Consider the following 23668-nt stretch of genomic DNA (forward strand, 5'->3'; position numbering starts at 1 on the left):
TCAAAAGGGGTAAATATGACAGGATTATTACCCCAATACATTACCTTTTGTCTAGTCATTCACACCTCTTAAAACTGAATGCAAAAACACGTGGCTTGACAATGTTTGAGAAGAGTTAAACTGGATAATGATCCTGTTACGTAGAAAAGGGCAGATTTTCCTTTCACTTAGGCTAGGGTAAACTGAAGAAATATTAGCCAGGCGGTATGCTATGACCTTTTCTAATTTATCTGATATTGCTTAGACTTGGTTTTCTTTGATAACCAATAGGCTTATACCAATATAAAGCATTAGAGAAGAATCACCTTCCTTAAACTAGTGCACGGAAAGTTAACCAAAGATTCTACTTTTGTATTTGCAAGGCACGCATTTACGCCTATGTAGAAACCACCACTCAGAGCTGCAGGTGGCAAAGCAAGCCACACAATGCAAACGCTTCCACAAGCAAGAGCGAAGCGTGGCCATTTGGGAATTTATTTTTTGGCAAAAACATTGTGAAGCACGGCAGGGGAATGTAGTTTTTTGAAAGGTGAAAGGGCAACAGGGTGCATCTTTTTTCTAATCTATAATGGCTGATGTCTGGGGTTTTCTTCTTATAAAAGCCCCCATACAAACACAGTCCCTGGCCATGACATGCTCAAGTCGCTGCTTCATTTTATTTCTTCCTTCCCTCCAAGGCAGACGGATGGGGATGAACAAGAAGAAAACAGCAAGGTGCCTTTGAGCAGACGCAGCATCCTCAAGGCAGAGCACACCCTCCTCAGTACTGACGCTGGTTTAGCGAGTCGGGCAAGAAGGGGCCGTGCTCGGAGTCCCGCCATCTCCTCTGTCACCGGTCTGCCACCTCTTCCCGGCTGCACACCACGCCGGCGTCCTCCTCGTGGGAGCAGTTGTGCGTGCCGACGTCGGCATGGGCACACTCCAGCAGCGTCTTCTCCTGCCCGGAGCACTGGACGTCATCCAGGAGAATGCGAAGGGAGCTCCCTTCCCCAAATTCTGCCTTCTTGCTGGCCCGCACCACGTAGGGGAAGCCCAGCTGGCGGCACACCACGGCGGCGGCGGGCGAGCCCCAGCCGTCGTCGCACACCGTGCCCCACTCGCCATTGATGTAAACCTCCACCCGGCCCCGGCCCCGGCTCCGGCCCTGCTGCTCCATCAGCCGCACGGCGCCGTTTCGCAGCGGCGGGGCCGCGCCGGGGGGTTTCTTCCTCCTGCGCTGCCCCCTCCTCTCCCCTCCCTTCCTGGGCTTGGGCGGCCGGCTGCTCGGCGCCGGCGTGGTGGGCGTCCTGCTCCGGTCCCCCGGCGGTGGTGGGGCTTGGCCCACCCAGTCCACAGCCGGCGTGTGGGGGCTTTCGGGGTCTGGCCTGCCTCCCCGTGGGGCCTCGGTCGTGGCCTTCAGCCGGGGACGCGGCGTTGGTGTTTTCACAATGAGCTCTGTTGGGGGAAAACCCAGGAAACCATGAGTCTGTCACTCCGTGGACAACACTTAGAGACAACTATACCAAACCAGTGCTGATTTTTGACTTCTTTACCTCGTTTCTTGGAATTTGCTTACTTGATCCTGATAAGAAGCGACAACGCTCCCGGTGAGCCAGTATTTCCTCAGTGAAAAATGTCGGCTGCGTTTAGTTAGCAGAGAGGGCTGCAGGGCTTAATGCCAACTAAAAAGCCTCTCCCAAGAAGGAAACTCCAAGCAGTCTACTGGCAAAACCTCAGCCTGGCCATTAAAGGGTGGGCACTGGAGTTTCGTGGTCAGGAGTTCCCCACCATATCCTTCTCCCCTGCTGAAAGCATTTTAAAGACAGGCACTATTTCTGCTCTTCACTTCATTACTAATGACTGGATCGTTACCAGACCAAGCGCGCCGGCCTCCCCACTGGGCCAGCTGCTTTATTCAGAGGAGCTGAAATCGGGAACATTCAAAATCAATTCTCTCTGGCAACTGGAATGTGCAAAAGGAACGGAGTTGCCAGGACAACACATAAAACAGGATTTGGGGTTGGGTTTTTCCCCTCCTTGTGGAAAAAAATAAAAGAGCCTTGAACTCTGAAGAGCTGAAAATTCTTTGCTGTCACAGTTTCCAGGCGTTACTGGACTTGCTTATTCACATGCATTCTATTTTTAGCTCTAAAACTAAGTTTTACTTGACAGAAGGAAGCAATTCAGAATTACTCAGAATAACAATCTACTGAGCTGGGACAGTGTCACATACATTTGCAAAGACATCATGACTTTTTGAATTATATCCTAGATTTATCCATTCTCATTCATCGTTTTCTTTGTAGTAGAAAGACGAGGGAAAACATGACTGTCTTATTTGTGCTTAATATCTATTGTCCCCAAAAGACAAATCCTTGCAGCAGTCCAGTTCTTCCAAATAAGGCTTTTTGGAGAGGAATTCTATATGTGGCATGAAAATACTTCCCTTCTTTGGAAGCTGAGGTTCTGAAGGCAAGAAACAAATGTGAAAGCCTTACCTGTGCACACCTCAGTTGCTGGAGCCTGATCTAGCAAAGTACTTAAAAATCCTGGAACTCATATAATGATATCTAGGACTGCGTGAAAGCTAATGGTCACTTGGGAGTGCTTTTCACCTCACTGAATCAAGTTTTTATTATGTATTACTCTTTGTCAAGCTATTTATTAAATACACTTCCAACAAATGCACTCGTCCAGCTAATGGATGCCACATGCCTTGGCCATTCTGTTTCATTCACACTAAACACTAACCAAATGAGCAAAATATTTACAGCTACACATCCTGTTTGCATGCTTCTGAATCAAAATCTTCATGCTTGGTTTTCACCTACACATGAACTTAGTTTCTGAGACACTTGGCAGAATCTCTCCCACTGTTTCTAAGTTTTATTTTATGATGAAAACTACCTTGTAAACAAAACCAAAAGATTCAGTTATATGTGTAGTTTAAGAATCTGGACTCTGGTCTTGCATAAAGAATAATGCATAAGCAGAAACAGAGACAAAGCTGGTTGAACACGAACCAAGTTAATAATATTTGGAAACGGCGTGCACAGCTTGCAAAGGAGAGTGTTTTTGAAGACGTGCTGAGTGCTCAGGCATGTCAACAGTTAATAATTAGCCTTCGGTCTTGTTCCTCCTTAAAGACTCAATCTTGCAAGGTGCTGAGTGCCCTCATTCCTCCCTGAAGTCAAAGCTGTAGGAACTGTCAATGACTCAAATGCAGTGTAACATGATTAATGTAATTAAAAATTAAATAAAAGTGTTCTGAGATCCTACAGTAATATGAACTGCATTACAAAGTTGTTAGAGTACTGCCTAGGTACTTACACGTGTAAACAAAATGCACAGGGGAAAAGAAAGGTAATGGTGCCTAACCTAATTTTGAGATCCTAATAGCGTATTTAGGGTTTTGCATTTAACATAAATAGTACTTGGCTGGCTGCAGATCCAGCTCCATTGCTGACTGCTCCAGTTTTAGCAGTACAATACGTCATTCAGTATGAAGCCCTGGAGCGTTTGGATAAGCCAAAAGTTCACCTGAATGGCTGATCACGCCAGTTCTTTTGGGAGCATCTCCTCACCCCATATTCTCTCACTTACAACTAACAATGACTCAGCCCTCATCTTGCTCAATGAGCTATTTCCCAACCCCTTAGCCATCATATCCTTCAGCTCCTGAAGTGCTCCTCACTACCTGAAGGCACTGCAAAAAATCACCTATCACTGAAAAGCACCGTCAAGCACAGGATCTCAGTACAGAAACAGTTACGGGGAAACCAGGGTGGTGGTAATGAAACAGGTATGATGTAGTATGGAAAAGGGAAAATATACAGGGGCAGAAACTACAGAGAAGATTTCACATGGCCAGAGGAGGAGAAATACATTATGCCTCATCTGAACCAACTCTTCAGATCCAAAACAGCTGGTAAGAATTACTTTTGAGGATACTCTGAAGAGTGAAGTTCTGGGTGGTCTCCATGCATACAGAGATAGTGTGAGCCTGGAGTTTGTATTTACTGCCAGCTAACATGCACCGATAATAAACAGCAACAGTGACACTTACTCTCCTTTGGCACAAACTGGATGAGACTGCTTTTTACTTTCACTGGCAACGGCTCAACTCGGCATTTTCCTGGTGGTGCTCTCCTGCGAAAAGAGAGACACATACGGCGCACGATTAATTCCTTTCGCCTGGCATCATGAGCCTTTGCTTCCCATTGTTTTTCAATGAATGTAATGCTCACTGAAAAAAAAAAATGTCTGTTTAAATGATCCAAGTGATCTCCTACAGTAGAAAACATAATTAAATAATCACATATCTCTGTTGATCAAAGTCCAAATATTCACAAGGGAGTGGAGTCCTCTGGCTGTGTTTTCACTTGCTATTGCTGAATCCATTAACAAAATAAAACATTGGCAGGTTCAAGCATTACAGAAAGAGATTAATCAAACTGAAACCAAAAATCACAAAACTAGAAAGTGTATGTTGAACATCTCACATAAAGGTCATATGTATGCAAGTTTTCAGGCTGTCTTCAGAGAAGCAAAATAACACACTATTATTCATACATAAAGCCCAAACAAAAGACTAACTACTACAAAAGTAATATCAAAAATGCATTCGTTTCAAACAAGTTTCAAGCTCTACGTGTCTCCAACAGAGGCCTCCTCTTAGTATGATGCATTATTTTGGCACAAATTTGTTTGCCATGGAGGTATATCTCACCTCTGAGAAGTTACATCCAGTTCATCATCACTTTTTCCTATGCTGGCTGGCTTGCTAATCTGCAGCCTTCTTCAGAGGTTTTCAAACTGGTTCAAAAATGCATGCTGTTTGCATTTGGAGGGTATAATTCCTTTGTAATTAGGATTGTTTGCATTTGCATTTCTGTGGAAGGCAAAGAGCTCCCCTTTCAACTACTGCCACAAGGACGTTCCCTACTTTTATGAATTTTCCTATGAATTTTTTTTTGTACTCCACAGAATAAAGAAACTTCTTTTTAAACTTAAACTTCTGACTGTCTTTTGACTTCTGCTTGCTTTATTTTTGCAAAGGTTGCGTAATAGCAGCCTCTTAAGACACAGTTTACAGGAACTCTTACACTGTGTTAGATAATGGAAAATGCTCCTGACAGAGGACAGTCAGAGGAAAACACACAGCAGCTCTTGGGGGCTGTTTAACTTTGGGGTCTGGTTCCAACATAAAACAGAAAAGTGGTTTGGTTCAAAATGCTCAGATAGCTAAAGCTGCAAATTTAATCCATTAAAAAAAATAAAAGCTACAAAAGTCTCACTCTACATGTCTGGCTGAAAGTATTTTGGTGTTTAGCCAATAACAGTAAATGCTTAGAAAACAGGAAGATGGAAAAAACAGCTATAAGTCTTCCCATAAAAGCTATTCCCCGCCTTGCTCGGTCTGAAGATACACACACGTGTGATCCAGAAGGTGTAACAATGGTTTTAGATCCTTTTTAGATCCTTTAGATCCACTTTCCTCTTTAAAACACAAAACAGCAATGTACTTCTTGACATTCATTTCTGCTTTGCCCAAGAAAGCACTGCAGGTCACACTGGGTCAGCTTCAGCTGTGGCTGCTGGCGCACGGCAGATGCAGCTGGCTACAAGGGATGGAGAGAAGCTACGAATAGACACCTTGAGAAAAACTGCCTCCTGGGCAGGAATCTAAAGAAACTTTGCCTGAGAAAGACAAGCCGCTCATAAAATATTCCTTTAGCTTTCAGGAACAAATCTTCCAAGCCACATGACACCAACAGGCACCATAACAAACAAGTTGGTGGTCACCAGGCAGCGTAGACTCTGATGACTGTGGGAGCAAAGCAAACCCACAACGGGTCACTCCAGCCGTTCCTTGATCAAGGGACATGGAAGAGCTCAGCATGGGAGAAGAATTAGTCAGTCAGCATCATTCATCACATCCACACCTGGACACGCTGCACCACGCTTAGGCTTTGCAACAAGAATGTCTCATACCTAGAGGTGTCCACCACTTTGTACACCACTCCACTGGGAGCCGTGGCACTTGGTATGCCAGTAGACATGAAGTAAAGCTCCCCTGGGGAAAAAAACAAACACAGCCATGAAAACTCTCCACGGAGCTTCTGTTCTGTACAGCACAAGGGCATTAACTCTGCATCACAGGTCAGAGAGCATCAGGAAACCTGGGACTGACACGGAGATCTGGCTGCTGGAGGAAACGAGGCAGGTTTGTATTTGGGTTTGTAGTGAGAGATCCTCTGCATTCCAGTGGCATAAAATACTCTTAGTGAGTGGGAGCTTTTACATATTGTCATGAAATACTATTTTGACAGATTTCCACTGCATGTTCAGCTGCCCAGGCTTCAGCTGTCACCTCAGTCTGATCTGTGTCTTTTAACTTTGCTAATGCAAAACAGTCAAACTCTGAATTCACTTTGTCAAAAAGAAATGAAAGGAAATGTTCTGTTCACAGAACATGAAAGACTGTTCACACTGTCTTCTGCTCTTTTGGGGTGAATTGCAGAACAAGATTTTGCTTTTGCTTTCTCTGGCACACTCACGAAGTGAGATGTATCTCATGAGAAAGGCATTTGGGTTCGTCACAGCTCTGTCAGGTCATGTGAGCAGGGCTCGACCTTCAGCCAAACAATGTCCATCATCATTTGGCGTTTTTTCTCTTAACTGCATTTCCATCCCTCTCTTGCTGTTGTGCAGGGGAGGCTGGGATAAGCAGTCCCTCCAGCACTCTCCTTTATTGCCAGCTCAAGTGCTTGAGCAGCGCAATGAAAAGGATCAGAGAGCTGATCTGGATGAGAAAATAAATTTGCAATATTTAAAAAAAAAAAAAAAGGAGAGAAAGAGAGGCAACAGAGACCTTTTTAGTAAGTAAGGCAGATTTCTTTGGGCATCCTATGGGTCCGCCAAAGGGAAGAGGGGAAGGAATGGAGGGGTCAGAGTGGGCAAAGGAAGGTGTGGGCAGTCGGTGGCAGCTCCTGCTGGCTGCTGAGCCTCCTTCCTCCTCCCTGCTCCCCTGTGCTGCCGCAGCCGAGCTCCTCCGGATGCTCCCAGGGGCAGAAACCAGCCACCCTGGCTGGTTTCTTCCTTTTTCTGGTGGGCTGCATTAACCACAGGCCAGAGGCAGCCTTGATCCAAACAGGGATGGGAAACACCTGGCACTGCGTCTTGCGGTGCAGTGATGTGTGCTTCATATCCCTCCCCTTTTTCCCAGAAACTATCAGGCAGAAATACAGATGCAGGGGCCATGAAGCATGCAGGCTACATCACACGTGGGCCCCACAGACACAGCACAGTGCCTGGGGTGTCCCCGATATGTCCAGCTGCCAGGGGACAGGGCAGCTGGCTTTATAACAGCTGTGCAATGAGCCAAAAACATAGATATCCCCACCACATAAACACAGCCACTGCGCCAGCCAGACTAACATTCATCAGAGCAACAACCCCAAAAAACAAACGCTTCCATGAAGAAAAGCTTTTTAAAATAAACCATGTGATAAACTTTTAAAATAGCAGACTCCCAGCACACCAAAAAGGTGCAAGACTGTTCACTGCAGGTTAAGAAAACTCACTAAACTGTTATCAACAGATTTCTTTCCATTATAGTAAAGCAAACACAAGGCAAATAATACCTCTGAGAACAGACTCCAGCCCAACCTTCCAGCCAGCTCTATCATCCTCGTGCGAAGTACGCGTGAAAAGCACAGGGAGAAGAAGAGCGGCAGCGTCTCACCCCACCTTTGCACAGCCTCTGCCCACAGAGGCAGGACGGGGGGACATGGCTCCCCAGGTGCAGGCAAGGGCTGCAGTTAGCAGCTTGATACTGCACTGGGCAGCCCTCTGCCTCAGCCTAAAGCTGATTTAAACTAAGTTATTCTGATTTTAGGGTAAGATATCCTTCTTGCCACAGCACTGTGAAACAGCTCCAACTTCCATGAACGTTAACCATTAAAAAAAATGGATTTTAAGTTCAAAAAAGATAAAATTCCCAAGTCCAACCTTTGAGCTGATACTTAATTTGGACTGTTTGCATTTATGTGATAAAATTTGCCTTTACATGATATGCAGTGGCTGTTGCATATATGCATACACCTGACATAATCTGCAGGAAAAACAGACGTTTAAAAACTGTGGCATTCTGGCAGCAGGTGATTGTGACCATGAGCTGGGACCTCTCTGCAATGAGGCAGAACACAAACTCCTGCATTGCGAGTGGCACACGAGGCTGCTTATCTACGGGGCTAAACATCACGGGGCTCATCCTCTCCCCGTCCCCAGCCAGGGGCTGCACACTCTGCCCGCCCCACCACAGGGCTGGGCAATTAACCATACCCTCAGACGAACAAAGGGAGCGACCACCAGCTTTCGCACCAGGACTCTTTATTTCCTCCTTTTCAAATCCCAGCAGCTCCCTCCTAGAAAGCAAATTGTCTCCAGTCTTAAAAGCACAGCTATGCAAAGCTCCACCGAGACTACATCCTTACGTCCCATGCAAGGCAAAATCCCAGCTGGCACTAATAAAATACGGACTTAAGCAGCCTTTTGCCAATGCCTCACTCGAGACATAACAGAAGGCTTTCATTCTGCTTTACCTTCAGAGGTACATATATTCCAGGCCAGGGTGAGCAGGTACATAATTACTGTTCATTACATCTGCTTCCTGTATCCATTAATAATGTCAACCAGCTTTCTTGACTAGCCAAGAGCATAGACTTTCTCTCACTTGGGTATCGGCTTCTCAGCCTCCCAGAGCCTGCATTCCCCACGGCCTGGCACCGTGAAGAATGAGGTTTCTTTTCCAAGCTGTGCTTGGCTGTATCTGCCCCCCGCTGCTGCCCGTCCCTCCAGAGGGTCGGTGTGTGGGCAGCAGCACACCCAGCCTCAGTCCTGCGGGGAACTGCCTACCCAATTCCCTCTGCAGTCACTGTGTGGCATGCTGGCCTCAAAATTAGGATTGTAACTTTGGTCTGATATTTGGGAGATGCTGGGACTCTTACCCACCAGCATTTTCAAGACTGAGAGACTCATGCTCTGCCACCACCCACTGCCTCCCAGGAGCTCCCTCTGATCCCTTCTCAGGTGTGTTCATCCAAAGAGAAACCACAAGCATGCCATTCAGTGCGATATAAACTTAAAGGATTACCTGCTTCATCTTCAGCAAAGGAGATGATGTATTGGTAATAGTTATTGATAAGTCCAGGGAACATGCACGTTTGTCCCGTCCCCATGCAGATTTCACTGTACTGCCATTCTCCGGTAGCACGATTCTCCTTCAAAGACATCAGGCGTCTGCAAGGCAAAAAAGCACTTGCACCAAGCAACTAAGGAGACGATTTATGAACATTAAACAGGACACCTGAAATGATGTTTAACACTTCCTACCTGCATTAGCTACTATAGGAACTGCAGCTCCCCCAAGAAATGAGAGATTGTGACTACCAAAACACATATGTTATACACCCCTGCAACACCTTGTGTTTCAGGGGCAACACAAGCACAAGAAAAAATTATATGGGAGGGCTTAAGGGATGTCAGACTGGGGGGACCTTGCCAGAGGTGCAGAGCACTTGGCTTCACGGCAGCTCTGCGGCCCGTCTCCCGCGCCCGGTGCATCAGCCGGGGCAGGCGGTGCGGGGGCTGCGCGCGAGAGGCCTGGGAGGTGCAGGTACAGCAAAGGCAGAGGAGGTGGGGGGAACACAAGGCAGTCTCATGCCTGCTTCATCACAGGTTCGCAGCAGACTCGCTGCCGGCCAATGTTGTTTCTTTTCTTCCAATATCTTCAGTGTCTGGAAACATTGCATCAGAGTGGTTTCAGTTTTTTTCGGATGCATTCAAATGCTTTTTTACACCACTTCCAGGACTTTAAATGTACATCATATCATTGCCCCTTTATTTGTATTGGCACCATGTGAATCAGTGACATCAAGGGCTGCTGGAATGCAAAGATTGCATTGCTGCACAGCACCATGGAATAAAGGCTATATAAAACACGCCACGTGAGCCCTCTGTATGAGCAGTCCGGCTTTGCGCAGTGCTTGCAACCACCAAGTAGCAGCATGTCCTCAGTTGTTAGACTGCATGAGCACTCGCAGGCAGGTGTAGTATCGTTGGAGGACTTCAGCTGGGGGTACAGCTTAGCGAGTATCTGAAGTATTTACTTACCCGCTCATAAAATCACCGAATATGTATAGGCCATTCAAGTTTGGAGACTCACAACCCCGATAGACATAGCCTCCCGTAACAGATTTCCCCATTTTGTGTGGATACGCATAAATTGGAAGCACATCATCTGTAAGGGAGAAAAGATCTGTGACTTGCCTTGTTCTACACATGATGCAGAAGAGCTGTTTATCTAGATAGTTCTGAGACTAGCACGATAGAGTCAGGTTCATCTGAGCATCTTAATTAAATGAACTGCTAATGGAGTCATATTTAGTTTGATTTTCACATTTTGAGAGCCACGTTCGATAGCCCTGTCTAGCTGGCTGTGCTAACCGAGAACAAGCTGGCTCAGAGAAATTGGTTGCTGTTTCATCTGCAGTGTAAGCCGAACCCCTGATAAGCCTGAGCGCTCTCTATCACCCAGACCCCCCACCGTTCTCCCGAGCCCTTCTCCTCCCGCTGCAACCCAGCTCTGTTAGTTCTGCTCCTGGCCCATTTCTGCACAGCCTGGCTGCTTCTGCTATGAATTTGCAGGTTACTCTTAGAGTCACTGCACCCATGCAGGAGATGTTTGCCCAAGGCAGCTTTGTTCCCGTGGTGAAAGGGAAAACAGAGACAGGTAACTCCAGACTGCAGGCACTGATAAAAAGCTCTTAGATGTCAGCATGAATAGCTTCTGTTTCTCTGAGACAGGGGAGCTTAACCCAAAAGGGCCATCAAATATTTATGGTGTGGCACAGGCAAGATGTAGTACTGGCATATTCATTGTAAAATACAAGTTAAAACACAAGACAGAGACAAAACAGAAGGAGGTAGATAACCTGACTTTGAGGGTCTCCATTAGATGCTTCCTCTCTTCTCTTTTGAAACTCCTGGGTCACAGGTATCTCCTCATGGTATCCACCCCTCCTTGTCCTCACAGCCTTTCTCCCTGCCCATGTAGCAGATGCCTCAAGCAGCAAACCTGGCAGCTCTGCCAGCGAGGAACTTGCACCAGGGGCAATTTCATCTGAAGCAGGTGTTTTCTACGCTTCAGCTGCACTTACCATTTTAAAGGGGCTGTGACATTTCACTGTTCTAACAAAAGGGTCTCTAAAGGCAGCAGAAATTGTTCCCAATCCCTGGAGTCCTCAGTAAAGTGCCTGCCATGAATGCTCACGCAGGCGCTGTCACACAGGAGAGCACTAAACAGGCTCTCTGACAACTGCTTCAGCAACGGGAGTGCAAAAAGTCTGCTCCACGCTCTCGAAATTTTTATAAAAACCACTTAATTACTACCACTGTACTTGTAGCTGAGTTAATAAAAGGAAGTTAGACTAAGTTAATAACAGGAAGTTAAACTAAGTTAATAAAAGGAAGTTAAACAACACCACACAGCACACAGATAAGAAAAAAATCAGAATCTCAGCTAGTGCAAATCAGTGCCAGCCCACTGCCCCCCCAGATCTCTGGGGAGATGCTCCAGCACAAGATGTGGCCTGCATCAGACCTTGCAGCACAATACACTCTGACTTCACGCATGCGCTAGAATTTATCCAGCCAGCAAATACCCTGAATCCAGGTTTGAAAAGTTAAAAAAAACCTAAAAGAGTTTTCCTTTTTGGCACAGCTAAAAGAAACAAAAATATGCTGTACATTCAGTTACCTGCAAAGCAGGCAGTCTGCATACTGCTTGACCAGCTTGCACAGTATGTTTCTTTCTTTTTTTTTTTAAATAAGGACACTATTTATAAGTTATGGAGAAAAATACAATTTCTCCAAATTTTTCTCGCTTCTGCAGGGAAGGTTATTTTACACGGAAAAGATGAAACTGTCCCCCTAAATAACAGAATCACCGAGCAATTTGACTAACACAGATAGCCTGGAAAAACAACAGCTAGAATGTTTCATTTTCCTCCTAATGCAAAAATGGTAACATTTGGACTTTCAGTATTTATCCTCAAGTCAGTTCCCTTCTAGACTGAGACAGCATAGATTTACGTCTCAAAAATGTATGTTTTCCACCAGGCAGCCCGGCTTTGACAGCAGGAATTAAAAACGATGGTGCAGAAAACTGCACGGTGGGAGACGCAGGTAATCTAGAGAGCACATCTATTTACCCATTGAGGAATTGGTGCAAAGTTTTTTATCGTAACAGCTGAACCCTTCCCTCGCCCTCCAGCCGTAATTTTTCCCTTTCTCGACGATGTCGATTTCTTCGTATTTATTCTGCCCCACGTCTCCGCAGAAGAGCCGCCCTTTCCCTTCCTTGGTTTGCGGTTCGCCCCTATCGAAAGAGCAGCGCCACATATTTCTCACTCCATACGCATAGATTTCGGGGCGAGCCTTAGGGTCGTTGAGAAAAGGGTTGTCGGGCGGGATTCGGTACAGAGGCCCGCGGTCGTTGTTGTTCACATCAATCCGCAGCACTTTGCCCAGCAGAGTTGATCTGTATTGGGAGATGAAAGGAAAGAAAAAAAAAAAAAAGTAAAACTAGACCTCGGTTAAACCTGAGAGATGGGCTTTTTTGAAAGTCTAGGTTTTCATTCTTTCTGGTTTACAAAAGACGAGTCTTTCAGTATCTCTGACAAAACCCAACCATTTCAAGACCATTTCATTTGTCCCAGGCCACCCAGCAGCCTTCAGGTAGCACTGACTTCCCACGACCCGCTGCCCACAAGCTCCCAGTGGCTTGGAGCTGCCATAGGGATGGGTCCACTCTTCCCACATCGTGGACCTCCCCTCCACTTTTAGAAAACTGGTCTCCGAGCAGACAACTGGAAGGCTCAGTGAGCTATCGCTCCTCGCAGGGCAAAAAGACACACCTCAATAATCGCCCCTAAGGAAACTGGAGTTACATGGGAGGCCCATATGCCCATGTGTGTGCACAAGCATCAGTGTGGGTGTCAGGGAAAAGGCAAACCCAAGACAGAAAATTGCCCTCGATTTACCTCCCCCAGTTTCTCATCTCAACCCAAGGGAGACAGGAGGGGGACACGGTGCACACAAGGTTTTAGGGGCTCTTACTTGTTCTGGGCGTTCCCAAAGGTCCCAAAAGGATCCCCAGCCATGCCTCCATCTCCAGTAAATACATAGAGATAGCCATCATCTCCAAAGAGCAGCTCTCCTCCATTATGGTTGGAAGCGGGTTCTTCTATTTCCAGGATTATCCTAAGTGAAACAGGGAGGAAGCATTACCTACTGCACAAGCCCTAAGCAAAGGGCAGAGCAACATCACTCCAACGTTGCCCCTGACACATGGAAACGGCCACAGGTCGGTTTTGATGCAAATTCCTCCACATCCACGTTACTGAATTTTGCTTGGGCACAGTTGATTTTCTAACCTTAAATAATTCCAACATATTTTCCAGGTTACAGAAACACCAAATTGTGTAATAAGGAAAATCTAGGAAATCACATGACAGAATATACTTTTATTTAATTATACTTTTCCTTTGATTCTTCCTTCCTCCTTGTTAGACCTCTTTTTCCTCCTTTTTTTTTTTTTTAAAAAAAGGCATCTCAGCTTAAATCCGATTGTGAACTACAAGAGAAAGGACTCCAGTCCATGTGTCCGTCTGTACAGCATTTGGCACAATCCTGACAGGCGCTTTCAAGGTGATCCTAAAACTTTTCAAACATTAAGGATCAGTTAAATTCTTAAAGAGAGAAGAATCCTTAAATGATAATTACATACACAGGACTTAATGAGTTTAAAGAGTGATTAAAAGCAGCCCACCAACAAATTAACGTCTTAACAAAGGTTATTCAAAGCAGTACTACCACCCTTTACCTTAATTTTAAAACCAAACTCCCTCTTAGTTTTATGTATTTATTTTATGCACCTGGCACCCCTTTCATAGTAAGAAAAGGGTGAAATATATAAAGTATAACTTTATAGAAAGGTAAAGCCACAAATACATGCAGTGGAGGTTCCCAGGTATAATAATCGAAGTTTATTTTACTCCAGCTTCTAAAAAAGTCCAGATTTCATGCTGACAGTGCCTCTTAATAGCTGCAAAACCAAATTATAATAACCACTTATACCATCTCATTTTTAGCCAGTTTTTTTCCCTTCTGAAAGTACTGATAGCTTGTGATCAGATTGTAAATTGTGGGAAGGAACCCAACTATGTAATTATTCTGTCACCTGCTGCTAAACGTCACCACCTCTGAGGTAAGGTAACTGCGCACGAGCCCACGGACTCCGGCCGGCAGAAGGAGTGAGAGGGGATCTTGTACGGACACAAAGGTGAATCCTCCTCAGCCTCCCAAAGACGATGGAAAAAAACCAAAACACACTGAGCAAAAACCCGCGGACAAGCAGACATATGCCCTCCTGCCAAGGCAACGCACACCACGCGTCGGCCCGAGCTCCCTCTTGGGCAGCGCCTCGGGATGAAGTCAGTGGGACCCGTGCCTACACAAGCACAACAGGACCACCATTTTGTTTTCATAAGCTTTCGCCGTACTAACCATCAGCTAAATAAACACAGAAAGCATTACAAATGTAGAGCCCGAGGATTTTCAAACAAGACAGCTCATGAGCCCTGACATCTGCAGGTTTAAGCTCCTGACTCGCTTTCCTGAGGACCACGTTTCCATTCCCCTTACCTGTCATCTGCAGTGCTGCCGACACTGAATTGCTGTAATTGCTTATCCCCTTTCTGTCGTTAGGCTACGTGCATTTTCGAGCTAGAATCATCTACTGCTGTGTATCTAGAAAGCCCCTAATATAACCCATGTAACAATGCAAAAATCTTAACATTAATAATATTCAAGGGTCTCTTAAAACAGTGGTTCTATTACGTGGTTCTGCAACAGATTATAAATCTATAGACTGACTCCACAAGCAAACCTCTCGTTATCTGTGCATATTAATGTGGATCAACTGCAGGATCAGTCTCAAATGAATGAAATTTCCAATCAAAATGCACTCAGTAATAGCACAGTCGTTTGCATTTTGTTTAATTTGATATTAAATTTATAATATCACAGGATAAAGAAATGTGGGGCCAAATCCATCTTTGGTCCTGTATCACTGAGTTTGTTTATGCTTATTTTGCAAACCTTTGGCGTGGGAATGAATTCCACTCATGCTTTGCAGAAGCCTGTTTTAAAGGGTAACAATTACAATACGAAAAAAATCCCAACCAAAAACCAAACCCCAAAACACTGTAAATAATGTTTAATCAATGTTCAGTTAAATCTTCTGATATACCAGAACAGAGAAAGGTAAATGTTTTCTCTCTGAGCACTTGCAGTTCATCCACGGACGACAGGCATATTCTCAGTTTTAGTATGCTAGACGTGGACTTGGACTAATTTGTTACCACACTGGAATGCAAGAACAATATTAAGCTAAGTAAGTCTCATTCATAAATAGCCTTTAAAAATGCACAAGTGGCCCTCTCAGATCTTAAATACATTTGCCAGAGAAACGTGTGTACAATACCTTTCAGAACCATGGTCCAAAGCATTCATGTCAGCAGGAGAAATTCTGAACTCACTGATTCGGATTCTCTCTTCATAACGAACTTCAACTGAATAGTAGACATACACTTTACCATTAAATTTGAATTTAGGATGGAAGACAATACCTAGAAAACCTCTCTCGTCTCCTTCCCAAGGTGAGGTAAGTACGGCTTCACTGATGTTCAGAAATGGCTTTTCGAGCCTGGATCGATCAGGGAGGTAGGTCCACACCAGGCCAACCTGCTCCGCAATGAAGAACCTGTGGGTGCCATCATTGGCGTGCACCATTGCAACAGGATTGCGCAGCCCATTGGCGACCTCCACCAGGCAGAGCTGGAGACAGCCCTCTGCGTCGGCGGTCACTAACCCCAGGTTTTGGTTAAGGTTCTGGTTAGCCAGCAGGTGTGGAAAGCAGTAGTCTGTGTCCTCCAAGGACAGGTAGCGGCAGAATTTTGCCATGTTGTTCTCCAGTGCAATTAACTCTTGGTCTGCAGAGAGATAATGAAAAATGGAGCGGCATTTTTGCCACACTTGCAGGCAATAGTCTTGGCAAAGTCCTGGTATCGTCCGTATGGGGGTGGAGGGATCCTCGGCATCGTACAAGTGAGCTGCATATGGAGAGCATTCCTAGAGGGAGAGAGAAAAAGCCTCAAGCCGTTTCTTGGACCAGATTTGAAACAGTCAAGCAGCAATACTAATTGGAGAAATTTCACCTTAATTACAACATATGCTGTGGTTTATTCTGAAGACATATTAACAGAGGAAAAGACCTTAGAAAGGGGGGTTATCTCAGCATTCACAGAATTCATCTTCAATATTCCTGGTGAAAGCTGGCTTCCTCATGCTGTTATTCCTTTATTCCAACCATAGCACTAACTCAGAAACATCTTACTACATCACCCTAGTAGACTGTGCTGGGGAAAAAGAGACTTTTCCTATCTTGGATGCTCTGACTTTATCTATGAAATAACGAGAAGATTCATCACAGCACAGAAGCAAAACCAAAGAGTTAGCTGAGAAGATTCAGGTCCTGCATCTCCAGGCTGAGGAGGGAATGGGAAAGGTCAGCAGGGCCAATGCCTGCGACTTTCATACCTCGTCATCTGATAATCCAGACACGCACCTCAAACACAGATGTGATTTACAGGTTAGAAGGAGCGGGATGAGAAAGTGTAGGAGGAGAGGAGAAGGACACCCATCCTTCGTACCGCGCAGTGCACCCAGCCCCGGGATACTATCACTGCATATACCAGTCTTGCTCAGGTCCAGCTGCCTTTGCTGGCGGATCTTTGCCTACAGACAGTTTATATACCTGACTAGACGTGGTGAAACGTATCTCATGACCATGACACTGGTCACCAAATTCTGTGGGGGATGCTCAGGCTACAGGATTTCAGACAGTGAGCACCAAATGGCCATAATCCAGGTACGGTCCCTGGGAGTGGCTGCAGCACAGCCCTCGTTTATGGAAGGTGCAGCCTCGGAAATCTACCCAAGGACTGAATCAAGCTGACATAGTTCATTGTATTCTCCACTACAAGAACTCCGACAGGCACATTTTCCTTATGGAAAAAGCCACTGCAACCCAGTAAAACCGTCTGCAAATTACAAACGGACCAAAGTGATTCTGTTGCGCTTTGCAAGGGCTTTTCCTTGTAATAAACACATGCTATTTTCCAGTTGTAATGCATCTTCCCGACAAGCATCTCGAAAGTGCTCTCCAAATAACGGAACGTGAGTCAGTGCAAGCTCAGTTATTAGAGCAGATACCTAACTGAGGCAAGAAAGGTAGGAAAAGAAACTATCTTTCATGAATAAATTCTGCTTTTTTTTATTCCTAGATGGCATTTCTTCCAAGCAAAACTTGCTTAGTTTAAAAAAAAAAAAAATAAGGACCTGTTTCTAAATCTATAGGGAGCTATTTCTTAATGCAGATTACAGCACTATTCAATAGCTGAAAAGATATAACATTCAAGATACTGAAGTATTTAAATTAGCTGATAAGTACACACAATATTTAATTTTTATTTTCTTTTCCATTACATACCATAATAAACTGAGAGGCCATATAACAGATCATTAGTGTACAATAAGCTTTCCTCCTGGAATGTCAAGCTATTCATTGCAAAATGAAGGTTATTATGCCTTCAAATGAGCAGCAATTAATGTGGTAAAAAGGAGATTGCGCGTGACACAAAACACTGAAATTACGCAGGCAGATTGGGTAACAGCACTCGGCTCGGTTACACGAGGTGTGCCAGGGACAGAAAGAGCCGGAGCATTTGCCCATGCAGTTGTTACAACTGAAAATTTGGCCTTAGAAAACAAATGGAAGCGAGACAGAAAGGGAACGTGAAGGCAGGGCAGGGCGGGCGCTCAGTCTGTTGCTGCCCACGGAGGTTTCCCACTCAGAGAGAGAAGACCGCCGCTTGAGTACCGGGGTGTACCTGTTCTCTGAAAGCCTCTTTCAAAGCAAGCAGTGACCTCATGCATTATAAAGCGATGTCCTGGCTTCAGTATTGGAATTAAAAATAGCACAGAGGTATTCCTTCCCTGTCCCTTTGCCGCTGTGGGCTGTCCACCCCAGCCTCAGGTGCGTTTGAATAGCAGTTGTGGATGACTTCACTCCTTACCACGTTCCTGGTGGCGTACAGCTACTCACCGTGGCATTGCACCGGCGGTGAGGTACAGAGATCGGTCACAAGCCAGATTGTACCCAAGCATGTGTCTAGGGTATTTTCCAGACACGTGTGGAATATTTTCCAACTTCTATTCCACAAGAGATGGAACCTGACACCTGATCTTGAATTTCCCCGTTTCTGAATCAAATGTTGTGGTCCTTCACCCTTCACATCTTCTTCTCATATTCACTAACGGAAAACACCAAGAAGCTCTACACTTGGTTACAGCCCAGTATCACTAGTAGATCTAAATTTTCATTTCCAAATGACATGGTCTGTTCATTCATTTTACACTATAATGCGGTCCAAAGAGCAAGGAAACTAATAGGCTGATGATCAGTAACTTCAGTAGGGCTGGAACAAGCTCGCACCATGAAAATAACTCATCAGAAAATAAAACAAGTAACATTATGACAAGTTAGCCAAATCCATTCTATCTGTTCCAGGAATTCAGGGGCAGCTATTCATCTGAGGGATTGCAACAGTCTGAATCTGGACAAACACCCACATCAAACAATGGCTTATTTACGGCTGCTATCAGCCCAGAGAAAGCAACGGGACTCCTCAGGAAAGCATCTAACTTTCATGTAATCCCTGACATTCTGTATCCACCTCCATCAGGAAATTGAAGCCTTTAAGCAAGCTATTCACCGACAAGCAGAACGAGGCATCCGCTCTCCCACAGTTCAGAGTCCTGTATCCCACCGCACAATAATCCACATCCACACATGTTCCCCTGAGACCTGCTGCCCCCATCAAATTACCCCGGGGGGCTGAGGCTGTGGGGCAGGCAGGAGGGATGTCCCACCGCAGCCCTCTTCTCCCCCATAGCCAAAGGCTTCCTCTCAGCCTGTTTCTGAGTGGCGGGAAACCCTGTTTTGGGGTTCAGAGGTCATGGGCAGCGCTGAGGGAAGGATGTTTCTGCTCTTCCACTTGCCCTTCCACAAGGAAGAGAAACGGCACTGCGTAGCAAACCACAATTTAAGAGAAAGTAGGAATCCTCACCACAAGTCAAAATAGAGACATTTGTCAAAATAATTTGATCACATTAGAGAGAAATCACAAATTGTGAGCAGAAAGAGACAGAAATGTGCTGAATAAGTCACAGAAACCCACTTATTAATTCAGGTCTAGGATATAAATTGTATATATAACAAATGCATGGAAGCAGAGCGTTCTGGAGTGCTTGCAACGCTGGAACTTCCATCTTGTGTTTGCGCGGCCAGAGGTGGTGGCTTGCAGCCACATCTGTGCTGGTGATGCACTGAGCTCATCAGAACATTTCAGTGAATCATTTTTCCCACATTGAAATATTTCACTGCTTCTGAACAAACTTCCAATGGTTGGGTTTCTGATGTATGCAGGAGCCTTACTTATCACTGCCAGAGGCAGAAGGAGTGCTTAGCAGGCACTGCTAACTGGTTTCCTATCTGCAAATGGACTTTTGGACACCTCTTGTTTCGGAAATATATTCAAAGGTTTTTTGCTTCCAGTACAATGTGAGATGAAATAAAAGTCAGATCTCTAGAAGCCGTTGAGGAAAAGGGTTGTCTTTCTCTTCACGCCTTCAGAAACGCAAGAGTTACCCTGCAAAATGCTAAGAGCAGGATTTCTGCAAAGCTACTGTGATCCCACCTGAGTGCAGTGGACAAGACTCCAGTGTCTGAATTAATTTAAGGTTTACGCTCACAGAGCACACAGCTACCACTGCTCTGTCTCGGGGGCATTTTCATACATACGAGGCCACCGCTGACGACAGGGTCAGATGCTTTGCTCTGCACAGATTGTGATCATCTTGTTACCATATCTGGCCACAGAACATCAACCTGGGTCGGAAAATTCCCCCACGCAGGATGGCCACCACAGAGGTTTCTAGGCCACATCCTCAGGCGTTACTGTGCACCCAGCATCAGGACTGTTAGCACCTGGCACATGCTAAAAAAGCATCTCAGGGTGCTCTAACCCAGGACAAAAACCTATTTGATTCCAGAAGTTGGGCGTAACAAGGAGTACATTTCGTGCAGGTACGTCCCCTCCTGGGTGTCTTCACCAGGTCCAGTGATCTAACCCCGGGAGGGTGAGGGGAGTCTGCAAATTGTAACTGCCCACATACCCATCGCAGAGCACTGCTGCTCATAAATTAAAGCAGAGCAACATCCCTATTTCTCTTTCAGGCACATGCCCAAGGACAAAAAGTCCACTGGGACACCCAGTGATGGACAGTCACTCCTGACAGTGCCTGGGAGCACATGCCTAGGCTGCTGCACTAATCCCTGATGCACTCATATGTGGGCCAACGCATCCGTGCTTGCGCCTGGGCATTAATGCCACAGCTGATGCACCCATGGGGTGGTCCAGGCACCCCTGTCTGGGCTGGGCTGGGCACTAACTCAGCTCACACACCCCAGGGCTGTCCAAAGCCCCTGTGCCTGTGCTGATGTAGCCCTGCACTGGTAGATGCAAGTAATTCCTGGGCTGACGTGCCCATGCCATGGCTCATGCTGCCTCTGTGAGGTCCAAAGTCCCTGTGCCTGGACCAGTGCACCCCCCACAGACCAATGCACCCACGCCTGGGCTGAAGCATCCGTACCTGGGCTTGATGCAGCCCAGTATGGGGGATTCAGTACTTAAAGGGGGCTTGTAAGAAAGATGAGGACAGACTTTTTAGCAGGGTCTGTTGCGACAGTACAAGGAATAATGGTTTTAAACTAAAAGAGGGCAGTTTAGACTAGCTAGAAGGAAGAAATTTTTCACCATGAGAGTGGTGAAACACCGGCACAGGTTGCCCAAAGAAGTGGTAGATGCCCCATCCCTGGAAACATTCCAGGTCAGGCTGGACGGGGCTCTGAGCAACCTGCTCTAGCTGAAGATGTCCCTGCTCATTGCAGGGATGACCTTTAAGTGTCCCTTCCAATCCAAACTACTCTACGGTTCTATGATGCACCCATACCTGGGCAAAAGCACCAGGCTGAAGCACCCGTGCCTGGCCCAGAGCACCCAGCGCGGCCGAGGACCCCAGCGTGGCCACAGCCCCCCGTGCAGCAGAAGCCCCCGGCAGCCCCGGAGCGGCGGGCGGGCCGCCGGGCCGGGCCGCCTCACCTGGCAGAGCAGGTCCTGCAGGTGCCCGGCACAGGCGGCGTAGGTGGGCCCGTCGAGGCGGGCGCTGAGGCGGTAGAAGCGCTGGAGCAGGGCGCGGTCGCGGCGCAGGTCGCAGCAGCCGAAGCCGGCGTAGCGCCGGCAGAAGGCCAGGCCCCGCGGCGGCCGGAACGGCGGCTTGAAGTCCAGGCACTGCGGATGCGGCCGCACCGGCCCCGGGGCCAGCGCCGCCGCCAGCAGCAGCGCCAGCGCCGCCCGCGCCCCGCGCAGCCCCCGCATGGCCGCCCCGCGGGCGCGGAGGGCGGCGGCACCGCGCAGCGTTGCGCCCCTCGGCCAGCCGGCGGGGGCGGGGGGGACGACGACGCGGAGAGGCTGCCGCCCGGCCCGGCTGCGCGGAGGCTCGGCCGCCCCGCCGGCCCGCTCCCCCCGCGGCAGAAGGGGCGCGGAGAGCGGCCGCCGCGCCCGCCCCGAGGTCCGCTCCGGGGACGGGCGGCCGCGGGCTCCGGGCGGCGGCGCTGGGCCGCTGGGGCCGCGGCTCCACTCTCCGCGCGCCTCCGTTCGGCGGCGGCTTGGGAAAGGCGTTTTCGGTTTGATTCCACCCAGACCGCAGCCTGGCAGGTACTCGGCGGTCCAGTCGGCGCAAGGCGCACGAAAGGCTAGAATATGTCACTCAGGCACCGGGTTCCCCTGCCCGACTCGCCAGGTGTGGGCTGCTGGGCTGGGTTCTGTCGCTGGATCTTTTGCATGACCGAAAGGTGACAGGTAGTAGCACCCTGAGCTCATACGGCTGATGGACGTTTTCAGAAACAAGAAAACTTTGCTTCGGGAAAACCCATGCTTCTACGTCCCTTGGCACCCTTTGGCAATCCCATCCGGGGGTGAGGCTCTGATTAGATCCAGCTCGGAGGCTGGGAAGGAGAGGTCTGGTGTAGTCTTTACACCATGTGGCCCTGGATAGCCCACGCAACGTATACCCTGTTATGAAAATGCTCCTCCTGTTCAGAATGGTGCTCTCTCCACGCTGTCCACGTACTTCCTGCCCAAACAAAATAAAATTGCTGATGATGCTTTCCTTACCTTAAAGTGCTTCATGGCATACACCTCGAAAACATGTACTCCAAGTGCTGTTTTTTTGCATATCATACATCATATCTGACATTACCAGCTCGTAAGATCAAGTCCCACGTAGATGCCATTTCTTTGCTGTTAAATGCAGCTAGCCACAGTGTATTACGTATTTCAATAGCAACACGCAGACTGCCCATAAAAGACAAAGAATGTGGAGTTCATGCTGATACGCTATTTTTGACTCCCGCTTTGAGGCCTAAGAACTGCTGTACGATGCATATGGACTCTAAAATCACTGCATGGCTTGGAACATCCTGTCAGGAGACCATATGTGTTACAGCATTTCATATGAGTTTGTGTTTCTCTCCATATGCTTATGTAACTGCTGCTAAGGTCACTAAAAACTTTGCATATGTGCAGGCAACCAAATACCTGATGATCTCGCTTGAGAATTCTCTGCCCTTTTATTTTCAGTCATTTAAAACCACTTTTTCATGGATGACCTTGGTAAGCGCATTGGAAAGCACGTGATCCAGCCGCTGCCCCTGAAAACTTCGCATGCTGTACAAAAAACAAGTATGCTGTTATGCAATCCCATATTTGTGTAAAAACAACAGATATAAAGGCATCTCCCTCTTCATCCCAGCTAATCTTTTATTCCTGTGGTTAACACCTGCTGTTGTCTCAGTGTTCGTAACAATTTTTAGCCATTGTTAATGAACATCTCAACAATGCTTAATATACAAAGAATGGATCGCTGTAACCAAACATATTCTATGATAATGAGATTTCTCCTATAGCCTCTTGATCCGCTGTTACACCTCTTGATTAGTTTGGCATCCCTGCAACATTTGAGAAATTAAAGGAAAATTAAACGCTGCACGTATTTAGCAGTGAATTATAGAATAAGAACTATAGATTTGATCTGTTCATCACTGCAAAATGGCATAAAACACCTCTGGGGAGTCCTCTGTGGGTGTTTACAAACCCCTGTGCCAGAAATCCCAGTGTTTTGTTCATTCAGGCAGGGCAGTTTTTTTATTACCCCTCAGGCTGGGGACTGCACAGCAACTGATGGGCAAGGCACTGCTGAAATGGAGACCATAGCTGCCTTGGCCTCAGTAACGAACTAGTTCTGTCAAGGATGGCTTATTTTACATCTGCTTGTGAGCTGTATTTCGAGGCTTCCCAGGCTACAGGTAGGAGCTCATGGG

The 23668-nt window shown here is 46.8% G+C and overlaps 1 protein-coding gene across 1 annotated transcript; it reads right to left on the reverse strand.

Moving 5' to 3' along the window:
• Positions 1-829: 829 nt before the first annotated feature.
• Positions 830-21680, reverse strand: HHIPL1 (HHIP like 1; the record flags this gene model as incomplete). The annotated part of the gene is made up of 9 exons (XM_082000430.1): positions 21390-21680; positions 15590-16236; positions 13162-13305; positions 12255-12583; positions 10156-10282; positions 9137-9282; positions 5974-6055; positions 4046-4128; positions 830-1434 (listed from the first exon to the last, which is right to left on the reverse strand). The coding sequence occupies exons 1-9, from the start codon at positions 21663-21665 to the stop codon at positions 830-832; spliced, it is 2439 nt and encodes an 812-aa protein (XP_081856556.1). The 5' UTR covers positions 21666-21680.
• Between the last annotated feature and the right edge of the window lie 1988 nt (positions 21681-23668).

The sequence above is a fragment of the Phaethon aethereus genome, assembly GCF_964289735.1.
Source record: "Phaethon aethereus genome assembly, chromosome: 5".
NCBI lineage: Eukaryota > Metazoa > Chordata > Aves > Phaethontiformes > Phaethontidae > Phaethon > Phaethon aethereus.